General features: G+C 35.5%; 1 protein-coding gene across 1 annotated transcript in view; it reads left to right on the forward strand.

Moving 5' to 3' along the window:
• Positions 1 to 11,021, forward strand: part of LOC111506882 (uncharacterized) — a 51,846-nt gene extending 40,825 nt beyond the window's left edge. The window contains exons 13-15 of the mRNA XM_074172437.1: positions 8,804 to 8,940; positions 9,468 to 9,631; positions 10,378 to 11,021. Of these exons, the coding sequence (XP_074028538.1) occupies positions 8,804 to 8,940; positions 9,468 to 9,631; positions 10,378 to 10,985 (909 nt within the window). The 3' untranslated portion in view covers positions 10,986 to 11,021. The remainder of the gene's footprint in view (positions 1 to 8,803; positions 8,941 to 9,467; positions 9,632 to 10,377) is intronic.
• Positions 11,022 to 18,302: the final 7,281 nt, after the last annotated feature.

The raw sequence follows: 18,302 nt of genomic DNA on the forward strand, positions 1-18,302 counted from the left end.
CAAACCGCGGCGTTCCTCAAGGGTCTATTTTGAATCCACTGCTATTGGCCATATACACGTCGAATTTAGTCAAGAGTTTTCGATACTGCAAAATATACCAAAATACACCTGATGACACTCATTTTATCATAGCTTTCCTCCAGAAATAACTGATACTGCTTGTTGTCGAATAAATGAAGATCTCAAAGCTTTCACAGGGGCAGCCTCAAACCGCTGTCTGATTATTAATAATAGTAAATCTAATGTCATTGTTTTCGAATCGAATATCAATCGCAGTACTGTACTTAATGATTTTGATGTAAGCATAAATGAAACTTCTCTCACAACTGTTCAAGAAGCAAAAAGTCTGGGAGTTTTCCTAGATGCATATCTTAGATTCGAAAAACACGTCAATATACTCTTACAACGTACAGATTCCATTATGAGGATTATATACGGTCAAAGACATTTCGTTTCATTGGGGTTGAGGCAACAGTCCTTTTAAATTCTAATTATGCAGATGTGCTCTTTGGTCCACGTTCAACTAGTCAATATCAATCAAAACTTCAAAAAGTTCGAAATTCTTGCTTGAGGTTGATTTATGGCACAAGGAGACATCAAAGAATTTCACATAAATTTGAAAGTGTTGGCTGGTTGGCTTCTATAAAGTCGTACTGACCAAAACCCCAACATATCTGCATAGAAAAATTACTCATCGGACAGATGTTCACAACCTCAATGTTAGAAATAAAGGTTTATCAACACCTTCTAGTTTTTGACTGGAACTTTTCAGACGCAGTTATTTTTCATATCGTAGATCGGATTATTTTATAATAATACTCTTATAACACCGCAGCGACTTTTTGAGATTAAGTAACTGGAAGAGCAATTAATAAAATTTATCGTTATAAAAATTGAACTTCGCCTTTTGTTTCCAACTTACTCATATTTTTGTCCATACTGTTCATTAACTGTTGAACCTTATTAGTTGTGAACAATAAAGGCATTTATTATTATTATCATTGTTGAGAAGTTCTTTGGAAATCTCCAGCTCTTCAAACAACGATTACTGCTTGGATACTAAAGTAAACTCATACTTATTCCCCTTCATAAAAGGATTATGAATTGTAATTAGAGAAAATTAAAATTTATTCTTAAAAATATATAATTATTCCATATGGGCTTCTCCACAACAAAAAATAATTGAAATCCATAGTGGATCACTCCTCAAGTTGGTATCACTATTTTCAATATGACACTTGACACATTTTGTCGCAAGTTGCCGTTCATTCATATCATACTTTGACCGAACCACATGGCCTCAATCTCTAACATGTATTTCGTTGGTTAGTAGGCTAATTAATTTTATATAAATCACATTTTACAAATGTGCTATGTCCTCGTTATCGATACTTCCTATTGCCTTACAAGTAAGTTATCATCAATAATTTTTACTAAATTCATAACCTTAAAATTGAAAAAGAATTGTCACAAAAAACTTTTTTTTCGATTAGATCACTTATTTTCAGATGAGCACTGATGACGAAAGTCAAAAGCACTTTGCAATAAGAATTTACAATTGTACACTTTTATACAAAAACCCTTCGATTCATCAATCGTGGAAATATTTGTTAATTATCAACCAACAGGACACTGTAGCAATCTGCAAGATATTGAGTGTATATGGAAAGAAGTATTTTCGTACATGCGGACAAAAAATATTATTATTCATTATCAATTGTCTTGAAAGATAATGGAGTTTATCGAACAGTTCGAATCCATAAATATTGTTGTTCAATATCCATTCATTCTCTTGAAGAAACACATTTTTTCACATTTTACGGCATGAAACTTTGGAGACGAATAATCTCCATTTTATCCAGTATTCAAGAAGGGTAATTATTCCAAAAGGTTGAGTTTCGAACCTTTCTCTTCCAAATGCAATACTTCATACTCGTGATTGAACTCGTGACCTTCTGTCAAAAGGTGGTTCACAAATGTTGAATTGATCTTCCTGTTCAAAAAACTACTTTTAAGCTCCTTAATTTTTTTGGAAAAAGTTCTCCCGATTTGTTCCACATAAAAGTTTTGTGGTTCTTGTATAAACTTTTATATAGGACAACCGGAAGAACTGGTTCCAACCTTTTGGAATGTTTACGAACCAATATATGTGAAAATTTTGGGTAATTGCTCAGTGGAGACATAAATTTGAATTATTTCCCTTTATTGAATTCAGTTAACAACGAGAAAATTGGTAATTAGAACAGATCTTAGAAGTAGATGAAATGATGACACAGGTAAAAATTGTAGGTATTCATTATTCTACGGTTTTATGTGGAAATTTGTTAGATAGAGATAGACAGAGAATTTGTGCAAACAGACTTGTGACGCCCTAGATTCTATCGTATAGCGGAATAAGTGTTTTTGTGAACTTTCAAGTGAAAATATTACATTTAAATGTGTGTTTTGATTACGTAATATTGATTGTCATTTTCGTATATGACTATTCGTAAATATTTTCGGATATTTTGAGAAATGTTTCAGAAAATATGTTTGAAGTATATTTTTATACCTGTTACTACTGATGATAATAAATACAAATTTTCACAATACAAATTGTATTTTCAAAACGAGTTTCACTAGTAACATCCTCAGTGGGACTGGTACTCCAGACTACTTCAACAAATTACCGACCTTAATGAATAGATACTAAGTGGTGATTACTAAACACGCCGTTTAGAGAATAGGTATCCAGCAAGTACAAAGCAGGTAAATCATTGTTTTTTCAAGGACAAAACACAAGCACTACAGGAAAATCCTTGAGGCGCTCTCAGAGCGGTGCCTGTGCACCGTGCCTGTGCACATTGGATTTGAATCGCTGGAGATAAAATCCATTTGGGAAAACGTTCTCAGGAAGTTCATTCCACATAAACGCAGTTCCCCAGATGAAAGAGTTTTAAACAGTGAAGTTCGAGATGTACTGAGTTGAACCTCAAAACGATGATCAGCCAGAGTCCGTCGTGTATTTCTAATATGTACCGCTCTTGGTGGAATCAACCGTGCCAAATCACTTGAACACTTCCCGTGAAAGTATATACATAGAAGAGAGACGATTCTCCAACCTTTCTTCGATGTTGCTGTCACGTATTGTATTTCTTGGTCAAAATATTATACCACCATGTAAACAAAGTAAATCATAGCAGCCTTGGCGAAAGCAAAAACTAATAGTTTTTTTTATGGAATTGACTTGAGAACTGAAATAAAGACAGTCTATGAGAAATCGTCGTTTCATTTAGATATATGACATGGCACAGTCGGAAATAAATTGAAATTAAAGTTGAAAATTAAGTAGATAATTGAAAGTAGAAACGAGATGGGTGAATACAGAGGAATTGGACCTATGAATTTCTCCGGTAATTTATCGAAAAATTGGAAGCAGTGGCGACAGAAATTCGAAAACTACCTTGTGGCTACAGAGGTTAACAAAAAGGACGAAAAAGTACAGATTGCCCAACTTCTTCACTATATTGGAGAAGAAAGAATGTCAATATATAATACCTTCACATTTGCAAGTGAAAGTGAGAAAAATAAATTGGTCAATGTTGTGAAAATTTCGAAAATCATTTTTCACCGAAAAAAAACCTATCTTATGAAAGATTCAAGTTTTCTCGAGGAAACAACAATCTGGTGAGACGATAGAACAGTTTGTGACTGACCTAAAAAATAAAGCCCGTTCGTGTGAATTCGTTAAATCAAAAGATAGCCTCATCAAGGATATGATGATATGTGGTTTGCAGAATCAGATGCTCAAAGATAAACTACTACAGGTACAGATGAAAAAGACTTGGACGGAGCTATAAAAATTTGTTTAGCACTAGAAAAATCGAGAGAGCAGTCAACCATGATGTCTAGTTCCAGAGTAGGTCACAGGGAATCCAGTCTGGAAATTGGACATAATCCGAAAACCTCTTCAAGGCGTCAACAAAATGGCCGGAGCCAGCAGCAAAGCAGTCGGCAAAGTGCGCAACAACAAAGTGAGTGTGGTTCGCGCTTTAATTCAAATTAGGTTGCAAGGTTTAGAGGTCAGATGTCAAATACGTTAGGAGAAAACAGTGGAATTTGCTATAAGTGCGGAAAGCGACATGGTAAAAATCAGTGCTCAGCTTTTGGAAAAAAGTGTCTAGTGTGTGGTTACAATAATCACTTCGCAAAAATGTGCAAAAAGAAGAGTATATACGAGGTCAACAGAGATGGAAATCCGTCTGACGAGGATGCTGACAACGATAATTATGTTTGCGTTTATGGTATTGAAAACACATTATGTCCAGCCCTCGATATCCTCAGTCAAATGGGATGGTGGAAAGAGCAAAACAAACTTTGAAAAAAATGTTGGTGAAAGCTATTGAAGATAGGAGGGAGATAGAGTTGGTTTTGTTAATGTATCGAAACACTCCCATGGAAAATGGCTTTACACCATCTCAACTGATGTTGTCTCGTAATTTAAGGGATACATTACCAAGCACTGAACATAATTTGAAACCACAAAAGATCAATTTTGAAAATTACAATAAGTCATTAGAACAGCAAAGACAAAAGCAAAAACAATACTATGATCGTTCTTGTAAAAATTTAAGACCTTTGAATATAAATAGTAAAGTTAGATATCAAACTCATTAAGGATAAAAATGGTCGTTTGGTAAAATAACAAACAAACCTAGAGAACGCTCATACGGTATAGAAAAAAATGATGGAACAAATATCGTTAGAAATAGAAGATTCATTGAAATTTTGCCAAGTCAAAATGATCCACCACCTGACAATAATGATATCGATATAACTGATCAAGATGAGTTTGAATCTTCATCTTTGTCTAATAATAGTAGTTACTGCTACTCTAATCCAGAAGCAACATCATCTGGTAGACCAGTTAAAAAGCCAGACAGGCTAATGTATTATTGAAAATGTTAATTTCGTTATTTTTATAAAATTTTAATTTCATTGTTTAAAAAAAAAGGGAGATGTCACGTATTGTATTTCTTGGTCAAAATATTATACAACCATGTAAACAAAGTAAATCATAGCAGCCTTGGCGAAAGCAAAAACTAATAGTTTTTTTTTATGGAATTGACTTGAGAACTGAAATAAAGACAGTCTATGAGAAATCGTCGTTTCATTTAGATATATGACAGTTGCAGGCTATCAAAGTTGCACGTGATGTTCGCGTCTCCAAACAGGCGGATGGCTCTTTTCTGGATGGAATCCAGCAACTTCAAGGTATGTTGGGGAGTAGAGCACCATAGGTACATGAGAACAATACTCCAAAGAAGGTCTCATTTGAGCTTCATAAAGCATTAAAAGCAAACCATAGCATCGAAGTTTGGCCAACAAACCTTCATGCAACACACACACACAGCCTTAGAAATATCAAACGTAACAGCTATTGATTCTACATGTTTCTCGATTGCATTATTCCAAATATGGGTGACATAGGAGAGAATGTCACCTGTTAATTTTTGTTTCCGAAAGGACGAAAGCAATATTGATGATCGCTCAAGAAGCCAAATGTTTAAGGATATGGTGGTTTACAACTTTCTCTGTGATTTTTGATATCACTGATAGCAAAGCGACTAGTCTATGAAATATTTTTCTTGCCCTTTTTGGGAATAGGCTGAACGCGAGCAATCTTCCAACAAGAAGAATAAACCCATGTTTTGTAAGACAGGTTGAAAAATACTGGTGCGAGTTCATTTGCACACTTTATCAGTACGATCCGGGCACTTCGTTAGGGCCAGACACCTTGTTGATATTGAGCTGTTTCAAAATTCGCCTGATTAGACGCTGTCGAAAAGTAATTTCTGACACTGTGGATTCTAGTGTGGGGATAGTGAGTGATGCCTTTCCCAGAAAATTGACTATGGAGTGGGATGCCTAATTCAAGTAGATTTTTCATGAAAATAAATTCAACAGGGATGGGGAATTATCTTTTTGTTGGTTTTTCAATAGGAGATTTGATTGTTTACGTTTATTCATCATAGTATGTCGTAGCTCATGTCAACGTTGACGTTGTTTTCTAACAGATGGCATAAGTTGAATTGGTTCTCTCTAATTTTGAGTTCAGAGATTCTGATTTTGAAATTTCTGTATGTTTTTTCATTATAGATTTTTGGCAACATTTCAGCTTGTAGACGCCTTAATACTTATCTTTTTTGGTTTTGAATTTGTTATTTTTTATATGTATACCTCAGATATTATCCATCTTGCTTGTTTTATTGATTTTCTTTTTGGTCAGTAGTCTACAGAAAATGCACCAGAAAAGGCAACCTGCTCATAACATGTGGCTCCTGCACGAAAGTTCATATTGGACGGACATTTGGAAATTTCGGAACCAGAATTTTCGAACACAAAAAGAAATTGCATTGAAGGAAGCCAATTCAACCAATGCGTATTATCAGTTGAAAAACAGCCACGACTTCAATAACTCCAATATATACTACGATTCACAACACAGATAATTAAAAGGGTATATATTTAGAAGACATTAATTTTTGGGATAAAAAGGTTTTGGCTTTCTTCTTCTTCATCTTGATACAAAAAAAGTGGGAATCTTCCGAAGAAAAGAAAGGAGCAATCAATCTCAAAAATTAACTCTGTACAAAGATGTGTAGATCATGCAAAGAAGTAACTCACAGAAAAATGTCTCGGAATTAGTCGAATCGTTAATACCAATAATTTCAATGTTTTTTACCTGTTGGATACCTGGTTTAAAAACTACCTGCTTACCAAATATCAATCTCTATTTATATTGTGTTTGTATTGTGGAAACTTGTAATTATTATCATGAATAAAACACGTCTAATTTTGAAATTAATTTTTGTTTTCTTCTCAGAAAAAGTTTGTTGTAGCTTGAAACAAAATCTCTTGCTTGGTAGAAAGTTTTTGTTTGAAATGAATATCATCTAATATGTACATGAAACCGTAAGGAGAAATTGGACTTCGGACAAGAAAGAAATTGTTCTTGTGTTACCTACAGTTTCCCAAGAAACACATGTGTTTCAATAATTCAATCAATATTCGATTTGGTACTTTCGAAGAGGCCTTTTTATTGTACTGAAACATTGGGTTTGTAATTTTGAAGAACTTTAGACTGAATCAATTTTCCTGGTTTATTTTCAATATTCTTTTTCTGGTACTAAACTGTATATTCTTCCTTGGTGTTGTTGATTGAAATGCTATCGGTTAAAGTTCATTGGTATTACTGAAAATGAAAATCGAAGTGGATCGAGTCAGCTCAACCTCAAGTTGAAAAAAATATAGTTTTAACACCAATTTCTGGAAGTGTGATATTCTAGATGAGATATTGTAGCATTTAAATAACATTAAAGTGAAATTCTATTTGTTTTCCTTTCTTGAAATGTGCACTATTCGTTACCAAGAGATTGAATTCAACAGTATAAAATTTAGAGCTTTATTTGTGAATTGATACAGTGTTTACCTTGATGAATCTACTTCCCAGTAGCACAGTGTTATGATAACTTAAAATAAGACCAAAATTCAGTTTTCAATTCTTCAATTGAATTATATACTACAGCTTACCGGTTGTCTCCTGAAAGTACACATAAATTTAGCTTTCTGTCTAAACCGTTTTCTGTAATGAAAAGAAATAGTTTTATAATTCAATCGTTATTTCCTTCATTTGATGAATTTTTTTAGTGCTATACTATCTCACTCCCCTGATATATTATACCATGTATATATTTGTTTATTACTTTGTATACTGAATCTCAAGTAATCTTTCCGGAGTGATGTTCATTGTTTACATTTCATTCACAGGTTATTTACTTTCAAGGTTGACCCAATGTAGATGACATCAATGAAATCATGCAATCCCGTTCATCCAATGTTTATAGCACAGCTTACTTACTATAGTAAGCTGTGTTTATAGTGCGACCTTTACGTCTTTACAACCTTGTACTAATATGCAATGTTCATTGCCCTCTTTTTCTGACATGTATTGAAGAGAGACGGATATTACACTTTTGTGCGGTGGGCAAAGTTTCACACTGAAGCTGAAGGTTCTAGAGTTCTGGTTAGTTTTTTTGTTCAATAAAAAACCGTTGAAGATTGCCATTTTTGTGAGATTGTAGACAAAGGGGATTAGACGAGACTATCTATTGAATGCGTCGATTTTCGTCCGCTTTCCCTTTTTTAAAAATGTTCAGTTTTCTTGGCGGCAAGTTAAAAACTCAACATGTTTTGAAAAAATGAGGGGCCCATCGTGTATATGTTAAATAAATCAGTTTTGAACAACTATTCTTTTTTATAGCACAAAACTTAGGGGCCCCCACTTCTTTGTTGCTCCAGGGCCTCCAGAATTCCAAATCCGACCCTGTCTGTAGATGGTGAATATTGTTTAAAAATTGGGAGTATTGAAAGTATTGCATGGATATAGATGTACTCGGAATATTAATTACGAATAATTTCAAATAATTTTATTTGAAAAAATGGATCAGTTTATTTGGTTTGCAGTTCAAATAGGGAGAAAAGCAAAATTTCAAAGTTTTATTTTTTGACATTTTCTCTAGTGGCTCACCATTATATATGACGTTATTTAGTCACACATAAAAATTTCTCAGCCTCGATATTTCGTGCAAATCACATGAAACAAACAAAATTATGAACAAAAATCTTGCGAATCTGAATATTATTACTCTGAATATCATTTCTATTATTACTTGGTGTGTCGAAGTTGAATACGGATATATTTTTTCGTGCTTCACGGAAGCGTTACTTATAAATAACTGATATGCCTTCAAATACTTTCTAGAATTGGGAGTTTCAATGGTATACAAATAATAGGAGCAACAGCTTTGTTCATAATGGAGTACTTCATATTAGACCAACCCTTCTAGCTGACGATTATGGCAACCATTTTCTATATAGCGGGACAATTGACATACCAGAGTAAGGCCATATCACTATAATATGTAGGACATATGTTTTTATGGAACTATTATTAGAATTAGAATTATGTGTGAGAATATAAGTAGATTTTATGAAAATATTTCAACATTCGATAGGAAAAATATGGAATCTGATCTCAACATTACAGTCAAACATAGAAAGGTGGCATTTCCAGTTATCAATAACAAAATGAACGAACACATGCAATACAGGAAACACGTGAAGAATGAATAACATATTTTTTTGGGTTTATAATCTTTCACAGTCTGAAAAAATTATAACTGGGTCAATAATAATGATAGGCATACTTTATGAATATGACAAGTTACTGACTAATTGGACTTTGCAGTAGTTTATATTATGCAGTAACTTTTCAATTAGCCTTCACTAAATACACTTCAGCAGATTATCTATTGATTCAGTTTTTATTTTTCCAGATTGCGGAAGGTTATAAACCCAAAAAATTGTATAAAATACTCAGTACTCTCTTCACCAATTATTTTTTGTGATAGAAACGCTTATTTCAGATGTACCAACGCAGATAACTCAGGTTGCAGACGTACTGGCACTGCAACAAATATACTCAATCCGATAAAAAGTGCCCGTCTTCGAAGCCTAAATTCATTTTCATTCAAATATGGCAAAGTGGAAGTTCGAGCCAAACTACCTGTTGGAGACTGGTTATGGCCAGGTAAGGTTTATTTAAAATCTCAAAGATCTGAGTATACCAAATACTACCATATCACTCCAGAAATCGATCACTTGTATAAATTCGAAAGTTTTATTTCCTATCTGACATGAGTTACCGAAATCAAATATTCTCTGTCGAAAATTTGAACAACCACAAAAAATTGATTATGAAATCAATATGAAAAAAAAATGACACGCTGAGTTGATACAGACGACATTTTGTGTTACTCTGTTTTTATTTGTTATAATTTTGATGATGGAGATGTATCTTTTTTACTTAGAGCTTCGTTCACGAGATGGAGCTGTTACTGCTTCATTGTGTTAAACCATTTTCACAAACGAAAGTTTCATATATGCAGTATGACAACATACGACTGATATTGACCTATTTTGATTTCTCTTACAGAAAGTGAATGTTTTCCAACTGGTATATGTCAAAATCTACTTAATAAAGTAGCCAGTTTTTTTTAAATTTTGAATAAAGTGACAGTTTTTTTACTAAACTTTCTCTATTACCTGATGAATATTGAAGAAACACTGGTTGTAGGAACTAGTAGGGTTGTGAATACCATATTTCAAACCGAAGATGAACTATGAATTTTCACAATGAAAAAATTAATTTCATTACCAGTCACATTATGTTTTGCTTGTTACGTTTTCAAAGTTCTAGTTTATGCTGATACTCGGAAAATCAATGTCTATGGGAAAATCACGTTTCTTTCTCAAAATCACTCTCTTCTGTTGCAGCCATATGGATGTTACCAACACGTTGGATCTACTCCTCGTGGCCGACATCTGGTGAGGTTGATATAATGGAGTCCCGTGGAAATAAGCGATTGAAGAATTTCCAGGGCATCAACATTGGAGTTGAACAAATTGGCAGTACTCTTCACTGGGGACCAAACCCCGCCAACAACAAGTTTTCATTGACCCATTATGAGAAAAATAATCCAGCAGGCTATGAATCAGATTTCCATAACTATCAAGTCGAGTGGACACAGGATCAAATCACCTTCTCAGTAGATGGTAAAGCAATAGGTACTGTCAGGCCACCTAATGGTGGTTTCTGGGAGCTGGGGGGGCTCGATGCTTCTGGTCTGAAAAATCCATGGGCGGGACATTCAAAGATGGCTCCCTTCGACGAGGAGTTTCATATCCTAATCAATCTTGCTATTGGTGGAGTGACATATTTTCCGGATGATGCTATAAACCCTGGAGGCAAACCTTGGAACAATAAATCTCCCAAAGCAGCCACTGACTTCTGGGAAGGCCGAAACCAATGGTTACCCACGTGGAATAGAAATTCTGATGACTCGCATTTGAAAGTAGATTATGTGAAAGTGTGGGCTTTATGAAGAAGTTCTATTGTTCTAATGAATTGTTATTCTGTATTCTTCTTCTTTTATTTTCAAGACCACTATCCAAGGTTTGTTTGAATATTCTGAAATAATAAAAATATATCAAAATCTCTTGAGTATTTCGGGTGTTGACTGATATATTTGAGGAAGGATTTGGTTTTTGTCTCAGAGAATATGTCCATAGCTTGATCTCACAATTTAAAATTTCCATTACTGCGAACAGTTCATAACAGAAACAGAAAATTAGTATAAGGAAGCACCCCGAATAATCTTGTCTTATCGTGAAACTATGTTCCAGAAATAATGATGTCGAAACAATTCCGAAATGAAGTTTTCATGACTTTTTGATCTAAAACTTCAAAAATGTCCATCATATATCCATTCAATTTTTATCAACTGATAATTCGATATTATTATTGAAAAAAAATATTCATTCATAGGTTTTTTGTTATCAAACGGTTTTATTCAGCATGGCTGTTTGTTTGTTTGGGTAAAATTTAGATATTGAAGTTTGTCTCCCTTCCTGTTGACAGACTTATCTGATATTTGGCACACACATTTTGTTTCGTTGAATATATAAATCAATAAATTTCGTATCATTGTAAATGGGGAATGTTGCTCAATTTGGGTTATTAAAGCAAATGCAAGTTTGAACAAAATGAAGTTGAGTTCAATTCAAATTCACTTCAAAAAGTATTCAAATTGATGTTTCAAATGTTGGGTTTCAATTTTTAAAGGGATTTGTTTCTAATTCACATATTAGCAACAGCGCCTAGAATGCTAGATCGGAGTTCAGGTTAGTAGTATGCTAGAAGAAGAAGAATCATGTCAATAGTTTGTTTGAAGGTGATTGACAATGTTTCGTGATGAATTTCACTAGTTCGGACTTCCATTGTCTACTATATAAAATGATTTGAAATCCCTGAAACAAGTAAAAAAGAATAATTAAAAAAGAATAGTGAAATAACCTACAAGTAAAAATATAATAATTGAATAAATAAAAATTAAAGGAATGAAAAAAGAAAATAATAAAAAAATAAAAAAAATAAAAAAAAATAAAAAAGTGTAGAGATTCCAAGTCACGTTAGTTCACGACGTTTCGATTGTTGGTATCTACAATCGTCTTCGGGTGATGACTGGACTGATTCCTCCGAGAGATGACTATTTTGTAGGTCGTTGAAATACTTTCACTTTCTCTACTTTCCATTTTCCGCTTTACTGATTCCGTGAGAGATGACCGTTTTGGCGGGAGTTGGTCATTTTTCGTTTGATGATGGGTTTCCATATGTTTCGTATATCTACGCTGGCCTGGCTGAATACGTTGTTGGACAACATGTATGCGGCTTCCTTGAATTTTCTCCTGAACCAATGTTCCTCTCTGTGCAAGATCTCAGCTTGGGACAACTCGATGTTGTGTTGATGGGTCCAAATATGGTCTGCTATTCCTGATTTGTTGGTTTCTCCTCGCTGTGTGTGCTTCTTGTGCTCGGCAATGCGAACATTCAATGGCCTCTTAGTTTCACCAATATAGGATTTTCCGCACTCACAGGGTATCCGGTAAATGCAATTCTTGGAATCGCAGTCCGCGTTTGGGGGCCTGGTTTTCGTGAGGCTGCTACGGATAGTGTTACCGTATCTGAAACAGGTTCTAATGTTGTACTTGGAACCAATTCTTCTTATCCTCTCCGATAATCCTCTGATGTAGGGAAGTGCAAGCACTGGTTGTGACGGCTTCTCTTCCTTGCGAGGCTCCTGCTGTCTTTTAGCCAAAGACTTTTCTACCATCGCTTTGGAGTATCCATTCCGCTGAAGATCATTTTTGATGATGTCTAGTTCCTTCTCGAGACCTTCCTTTATATTACAGAGCCCAAAAGCACGGTCTAATAGAGTCTTGCTGATTCCTCTTTTTGTCGATTGATGGTGGTTGGATTCGTGGTTCAGATACTGTCCCGTATGAGTGGGTTTTCGGTATACAGATGTTTCCCACTTAGTGTCGGTCCTCTTCACCAAAACGTCTAAGAATGGCAATTCATTGTGGATTTCCTTCTCCATTGTGAAAGTGATGGAAGGTCTCACGCTGTTGATGTGTTTCAGAAAGGCGTCTAGTTCAGTATTCCCATTGTTCCATATTATGAAGGTGTCGTCAACATATCTCAACCAGACTCGAGGTTTCTTGTGAGCTTCTTCAATGGCCAGAGTTTCAAACCACTCCATATATATGTTGGCTATGACTGGTGAAAGTGGCGATCCCATTGGCAGTCCCTCATCTTGTGTAAAGAATTCGTCCTTCAGTTGGAAATAACAGTTTCGTACACAGCATCCTAGTAATTCCATAATTACTTCTATAGGTAGAATCGTTCTCTCTTTCAGGTTCCCGTCTTCGGATAGCTTTCTCTGTATGATTTGGAGTGCTTCTTCGACCGGAACGTTGGTGTAAAGGCTTTCCACGTCGATCTTCCTGTGTGACTTCAATTGACCCTAGTAGACAATTGACATGAAATTCATGTCAATAGTATTAAATTGAGGAAAAGTATAAATTATAGTTCAATACCACTTCCATAAGCCACATAAACAACAGCTGTTTTGTTATTTATTTATATAGAGGAAGATAGGTTAGCTGCACAAAATGTCATATGTCACAGAATTACTCGGAACTCGGAACTTTAGTAAACAGAACAGCACGCTTCTGAAATATGCCATCTTTGTTTGTCTCATTCAGGTAACAGATTCATTGTCCTTTATTAGCTATAACCGATGTTGCCAAATGGTGAAATAGAAACGAATCCCTTTAAATGTTGAATGCAATATTTCATTTCTGTGTTTTAAGTATTTAAATAATTTTTTAAAGAAAAAGGTTGAAATGATAAGTTTAAAATGCGTTGTTTTAGAGCTGTTTTATGAAAACTACTTGATTTTCGTCAGGAGGAACATTCCCCATTTTAGATGGCCGTAGCTACAAAATGGCGGATTACAGATTTTTTCACAACTACCTCAATATGTAGAACACTAGTACACTTCAAAAAAGATGCAAATTCAAGATGGCTGCAGTTAAACTATTTTCATAATTGCCGTTTATGAATATTCAAAATGCTGAGAAAGCACACTCAAAATATTTCAATTAATATTCAGAAAAGTATATACTGATAACAAAAAACCATGAATTCATAGCCAACACACCTCTATGATAGTGCAAAGCCACAGTTTTTATCAATATGAATAATTTTTTGAATTTTTTGAATATTATCAAGTTGTAGTAGCAATTTGCCGATTCTAATAATAACCAATATAAATATTCTATGCTGAGGTTGAATTCTGTGAACATGCAAAGTGGAAAAGTGTGATTCCTTATCAAAATATTGAAATATTTATACCTGAATGACATGAATCCGTAGAATTATTCCAAAATAACATGAATATTTTCGTCAAATTCCCAACCTTTCTTTGTTGTGAGAGAATCTCAAAGATGTTCTTCCGATAAAGAAACATGAAAATTCAGAGCAGTTTTTTCCATCATTACTTCGAAATGAGCTTTCCCTTCATTCTCTCACACACCTGAACTATTTTTTAAGGACAAAACATAAGCACTACCGCTCTAAAAGCGGTGACTGTGCGAAAATAGTGATTCACATTGGATTTGAATCGCTGAAAATTAAATCCATTTGGAAAAATGCTGTCAGGAAGTTTATTCCACATGAACGCAGTTCTCAAAATGAAATAGTTCTCAAACAGTGAAGCTGAACCTCAACCACAGTCCGTCGCGTATTTCTGATATGTACCGCTCTTGGTGGAATCAAATGCGGCAAGTCATTTGAACATTTCCCGTGAAAGTATCTATAGGAGAGAGACAAATTCCCAAACTTTGTTCAATGTTCCAGACTAGCAAGGTTACACATGATCGCGTCTCCAGTCAGGTGGATGGCTATTTTTTGGATGAAATCCATCAGCTTCAGGGTATGCTTAGGGGCGGAGATCCATACATGAGAACAATACTTTGAAGAAGGTCTGATCTGAGCTTTATAAAGCATCAAAAGTTGCTGAGATGTGTAGAGATTTCTGGTCTGGTGTTCCAAGCTTTTGAGAAGCAGCCTTTGCAATTGAAGCTACATTTGCAATTCCAGCAACATTGTGCCAAATCATATTGTGTCCATTTTAATTCCCAACAAACCCATCGAAGCAGAAATCAAATTGTATTGCCTGACATTATTATATCCGGTTCGGAGATATTTAACTTCTTGAAGAATACCGATACCTAGGTTTTTGTGGTATTGAATTGAATCCGGTTACTTTTACCCCAGTTCGAAATTACTTCTAGATCCTCATCAAGATACGCAACCTCCTGCTGCTGGAATGACGGGACAGGTGTGCTGTCGTCAGCAAAGCAATATATTAGATTCTTGGTTTTATCCAATAAGTCGTTGATATACAATAAAAAGAGCGTGGAAGACAATATGGTTCCCTAGGGAACACCAGCGTTGATGGTAAGTTTTCGAGAGGAAACATTCTTTCAGGAAGCTGAAGAGCCACACACAAAAATTTAGCCAGCAAACCCTCATGCAAACACACGGTCAAAAGCCTTAGAAATGACTTGAATCTCCATGTTTCTCGTTTGCGTTTTTCCAAATATAGGTGACAAACGTTAGAAGGTCACCTGTTGATCTTTGTATCCGAAAGCCATATTGATGATCTCTCAAGATGTTGAAGCCTTCCTTATATTTAAGGATATGGTGTTTTACGACTTTCTGTATGATTTTTAATTTCACTGACAGCTAAGCGACTGGTCTATAGTTATTTGGAAGATTTTTCTTGCCCTTTTTGGGAATAGACTGAATGCGAGCAATCTACCAACAAGAAGGAAAACCCCTTTCTTGTAAGACAGGTTGAACTGCGCTGAAGACGCTCTGTAACTAAACAATTTGGAGTGAACATGAGATGAAAAAAACTTTCAATTCATATTTTTTTTCACTTTTTATGCATCTGTCCTACATTCATCCATGTACTGTTTGTATTCAATCGAGAAACCAGCGTCATTTGTGCCATAATTTTGTGAAAAACTCTTTGCATATTTTCGCTCTTATTGAAGGTAAGAGACGCAGTTCAATTTGCATACCGAAATGGAGTCTCACACAAACATCATTCAACCTCAAAATTCCTGCTGAGAATTGAAAAATATAAATTACACCTTTCATAGTTGTAGGTCATAATGCGTTAGTTGTGAATAAAAATGTTTTTATTTTAGAAGATGTTGAATGTGACAAGGCCAAATCTTATTTGAATAATCACTTCTGATTTGAAACAAGTTTTGGTGAAATCGACGATATCCCATAGTGAGAATAAAATCGTATCCGACCACAGTATCATTTGTTCCGTAAATGATTCGGTTGGTAGCCAAGCGGTTCGACGTGGGTACTTTGTTCACTCAGTCAATCGACCAATGTGTTTGTCGATGGTTCAAGCCTCAGGCTGAACATTTCAGAAAGTTATAATGCCGCTGAGCACCATGCAGTAACCATGGTCTCTTTCTGATCGGTTTTCGTATCTGGGAAATACCTGGGTGGTTCATTGGTATCCAATCACTGTCCTAAACGTCTCCTTTTTCGTAGATGATCCACTTTTCATCACACATAACGATCCTATCCAAAAAAATCTTTTTGGTTGCGCAAAACCAAAAAAGAATAGACCTCGGAACGTGACAATTTCTGTTGATCGTTTACATAGTGAGGCACCCACTTTTCGAGCTTTTTGACCTTTCCAATACGTTTTAAACCATCAAAAAACACATGGAAGCTGGCGCCCAGTTCTTCCACTATCGCATGCACCATTTGTGATGGGTCAGTCTCCACCAGGGTCCTCAAACCCTCGTCCTAGATAACTGTAAGTACACCAATTCAGGAATATTCAAGGCTGAAATCTCCGGAACGAAATTTCGCAAACAAACGTCGAAACCAACACTATCTTACTGTCTTTGCCAAATACCTGGTTAGTTTTTCGGGCTGCTTCGGTAGCGCTTTGGTTCAATTTGAATTTATAGAGAAAATGGGCCGAAAATCGCCTAATGATTAGTTATAAGCTGAGGCAATATATTTCAACGACACCAGACGACATGAAGTTATTCGTTCTCCTATGAGATCAACCTCAACTGACGTTCACAGAGCAACCGTAAATAGATTAAGTTCGTAGATGGCCCAGAATGGAATTTCGTTCACTTGTGAATTTGAGTATTTTCAAATTATTTTATTTCTTTTGGTTTTTCCAGCATTCAATTAAAATTGATTCAATCGATTTATTCATTCATGATAAAATAATATAGATCTGAAAAAATCGACCTTCTAATAATAATAATAATTCGAAAAGACCAGGATGAGCCAATGCATAAGGTCTTTTTCAATAACATTGAAGACCTAGGCTTATCAAAGCGCCTGACTTTCGCTTTCCTCAGGTCGAGTGGGCTGAAGTCGAAAACTGAGGGGTTCATCATGGCTTGCCAGAATCGTGTCTTCAACACCTTAGTCTACTGCATTCGCGTATAGGGGTTCCTTACACAAGGTGCAGGACCTGCCACGAGGCGTTCAAGACCCTAATGCACTTGCTATCAGCTTATCCAGCATATGCGGTCTCTGCATATGCACATAACGCGGCCCTTAGAGTGCTATATTACCATATACGGCATTCTTACGGTATTGACGAGCCACCGGTGTTGCCCTATGCTCCGGGGGATATTGAATCCGTTGTGGGAAACGAGAAGTACCGAATTTATTAGAACTATTCGTTCCCCGCCCTCAGGCTCATACAAGCTAATAAGCCTGATGTAGTCCTTTTCGACAACCAGAGCAAGAAGATATTTGTCGTGGAGCAGAAATCAGGGCAGATAATTCTCGGACCCAATGATCATTTACCCCATGGTCTGAGGAGTGGTTGTTGGTTGATAATGCTGGCGCACCCTCCCGAATCTATCGGGACCAATGAATTATTTCATTGAAAGGTTACTGAGTACAAGATATACTTACTTAACCTAACAAATGGCAGAAATTCAACATCTGCACACGATAAATCATGATAGATATTGCTCCATCCAACCAGTATCCAATTGCAATTTTATAAGCAGAAAAAACTGAGAATCCTTGGCTAACAGAAAAAAGTCATAAACATAAGATGTCTTTATATTCAACTATTTCGCCGTGGTTAGTAACACAAATTCAGATGAAATCACTATCGATCATTTTTCGTCAGTATCCTTTACCAATGAGGCAGCAAATTACTCAGAATTTGAAGATATTCATTACGCGGATTGTCGCGATGTTTTTCCCCTGGAGGGAT

Source organism: Leptinotarsa decemlineata, unplaced genomic scaffold (assembly GCF_025532065.1).
Source record: "Leptinotarsa decemlineata unplaced genomic scaffold, Ldec_3_MD MMD2_tig00000133_RagTag_RagTag, whole genome shotgun sequence".
NCBI lineage: Eukaryota > Metazoa > Arthropoda > Insecta > Coleoptera > Chrysomelidae > Leptinotarsa > Leptinotarsa decemlineata.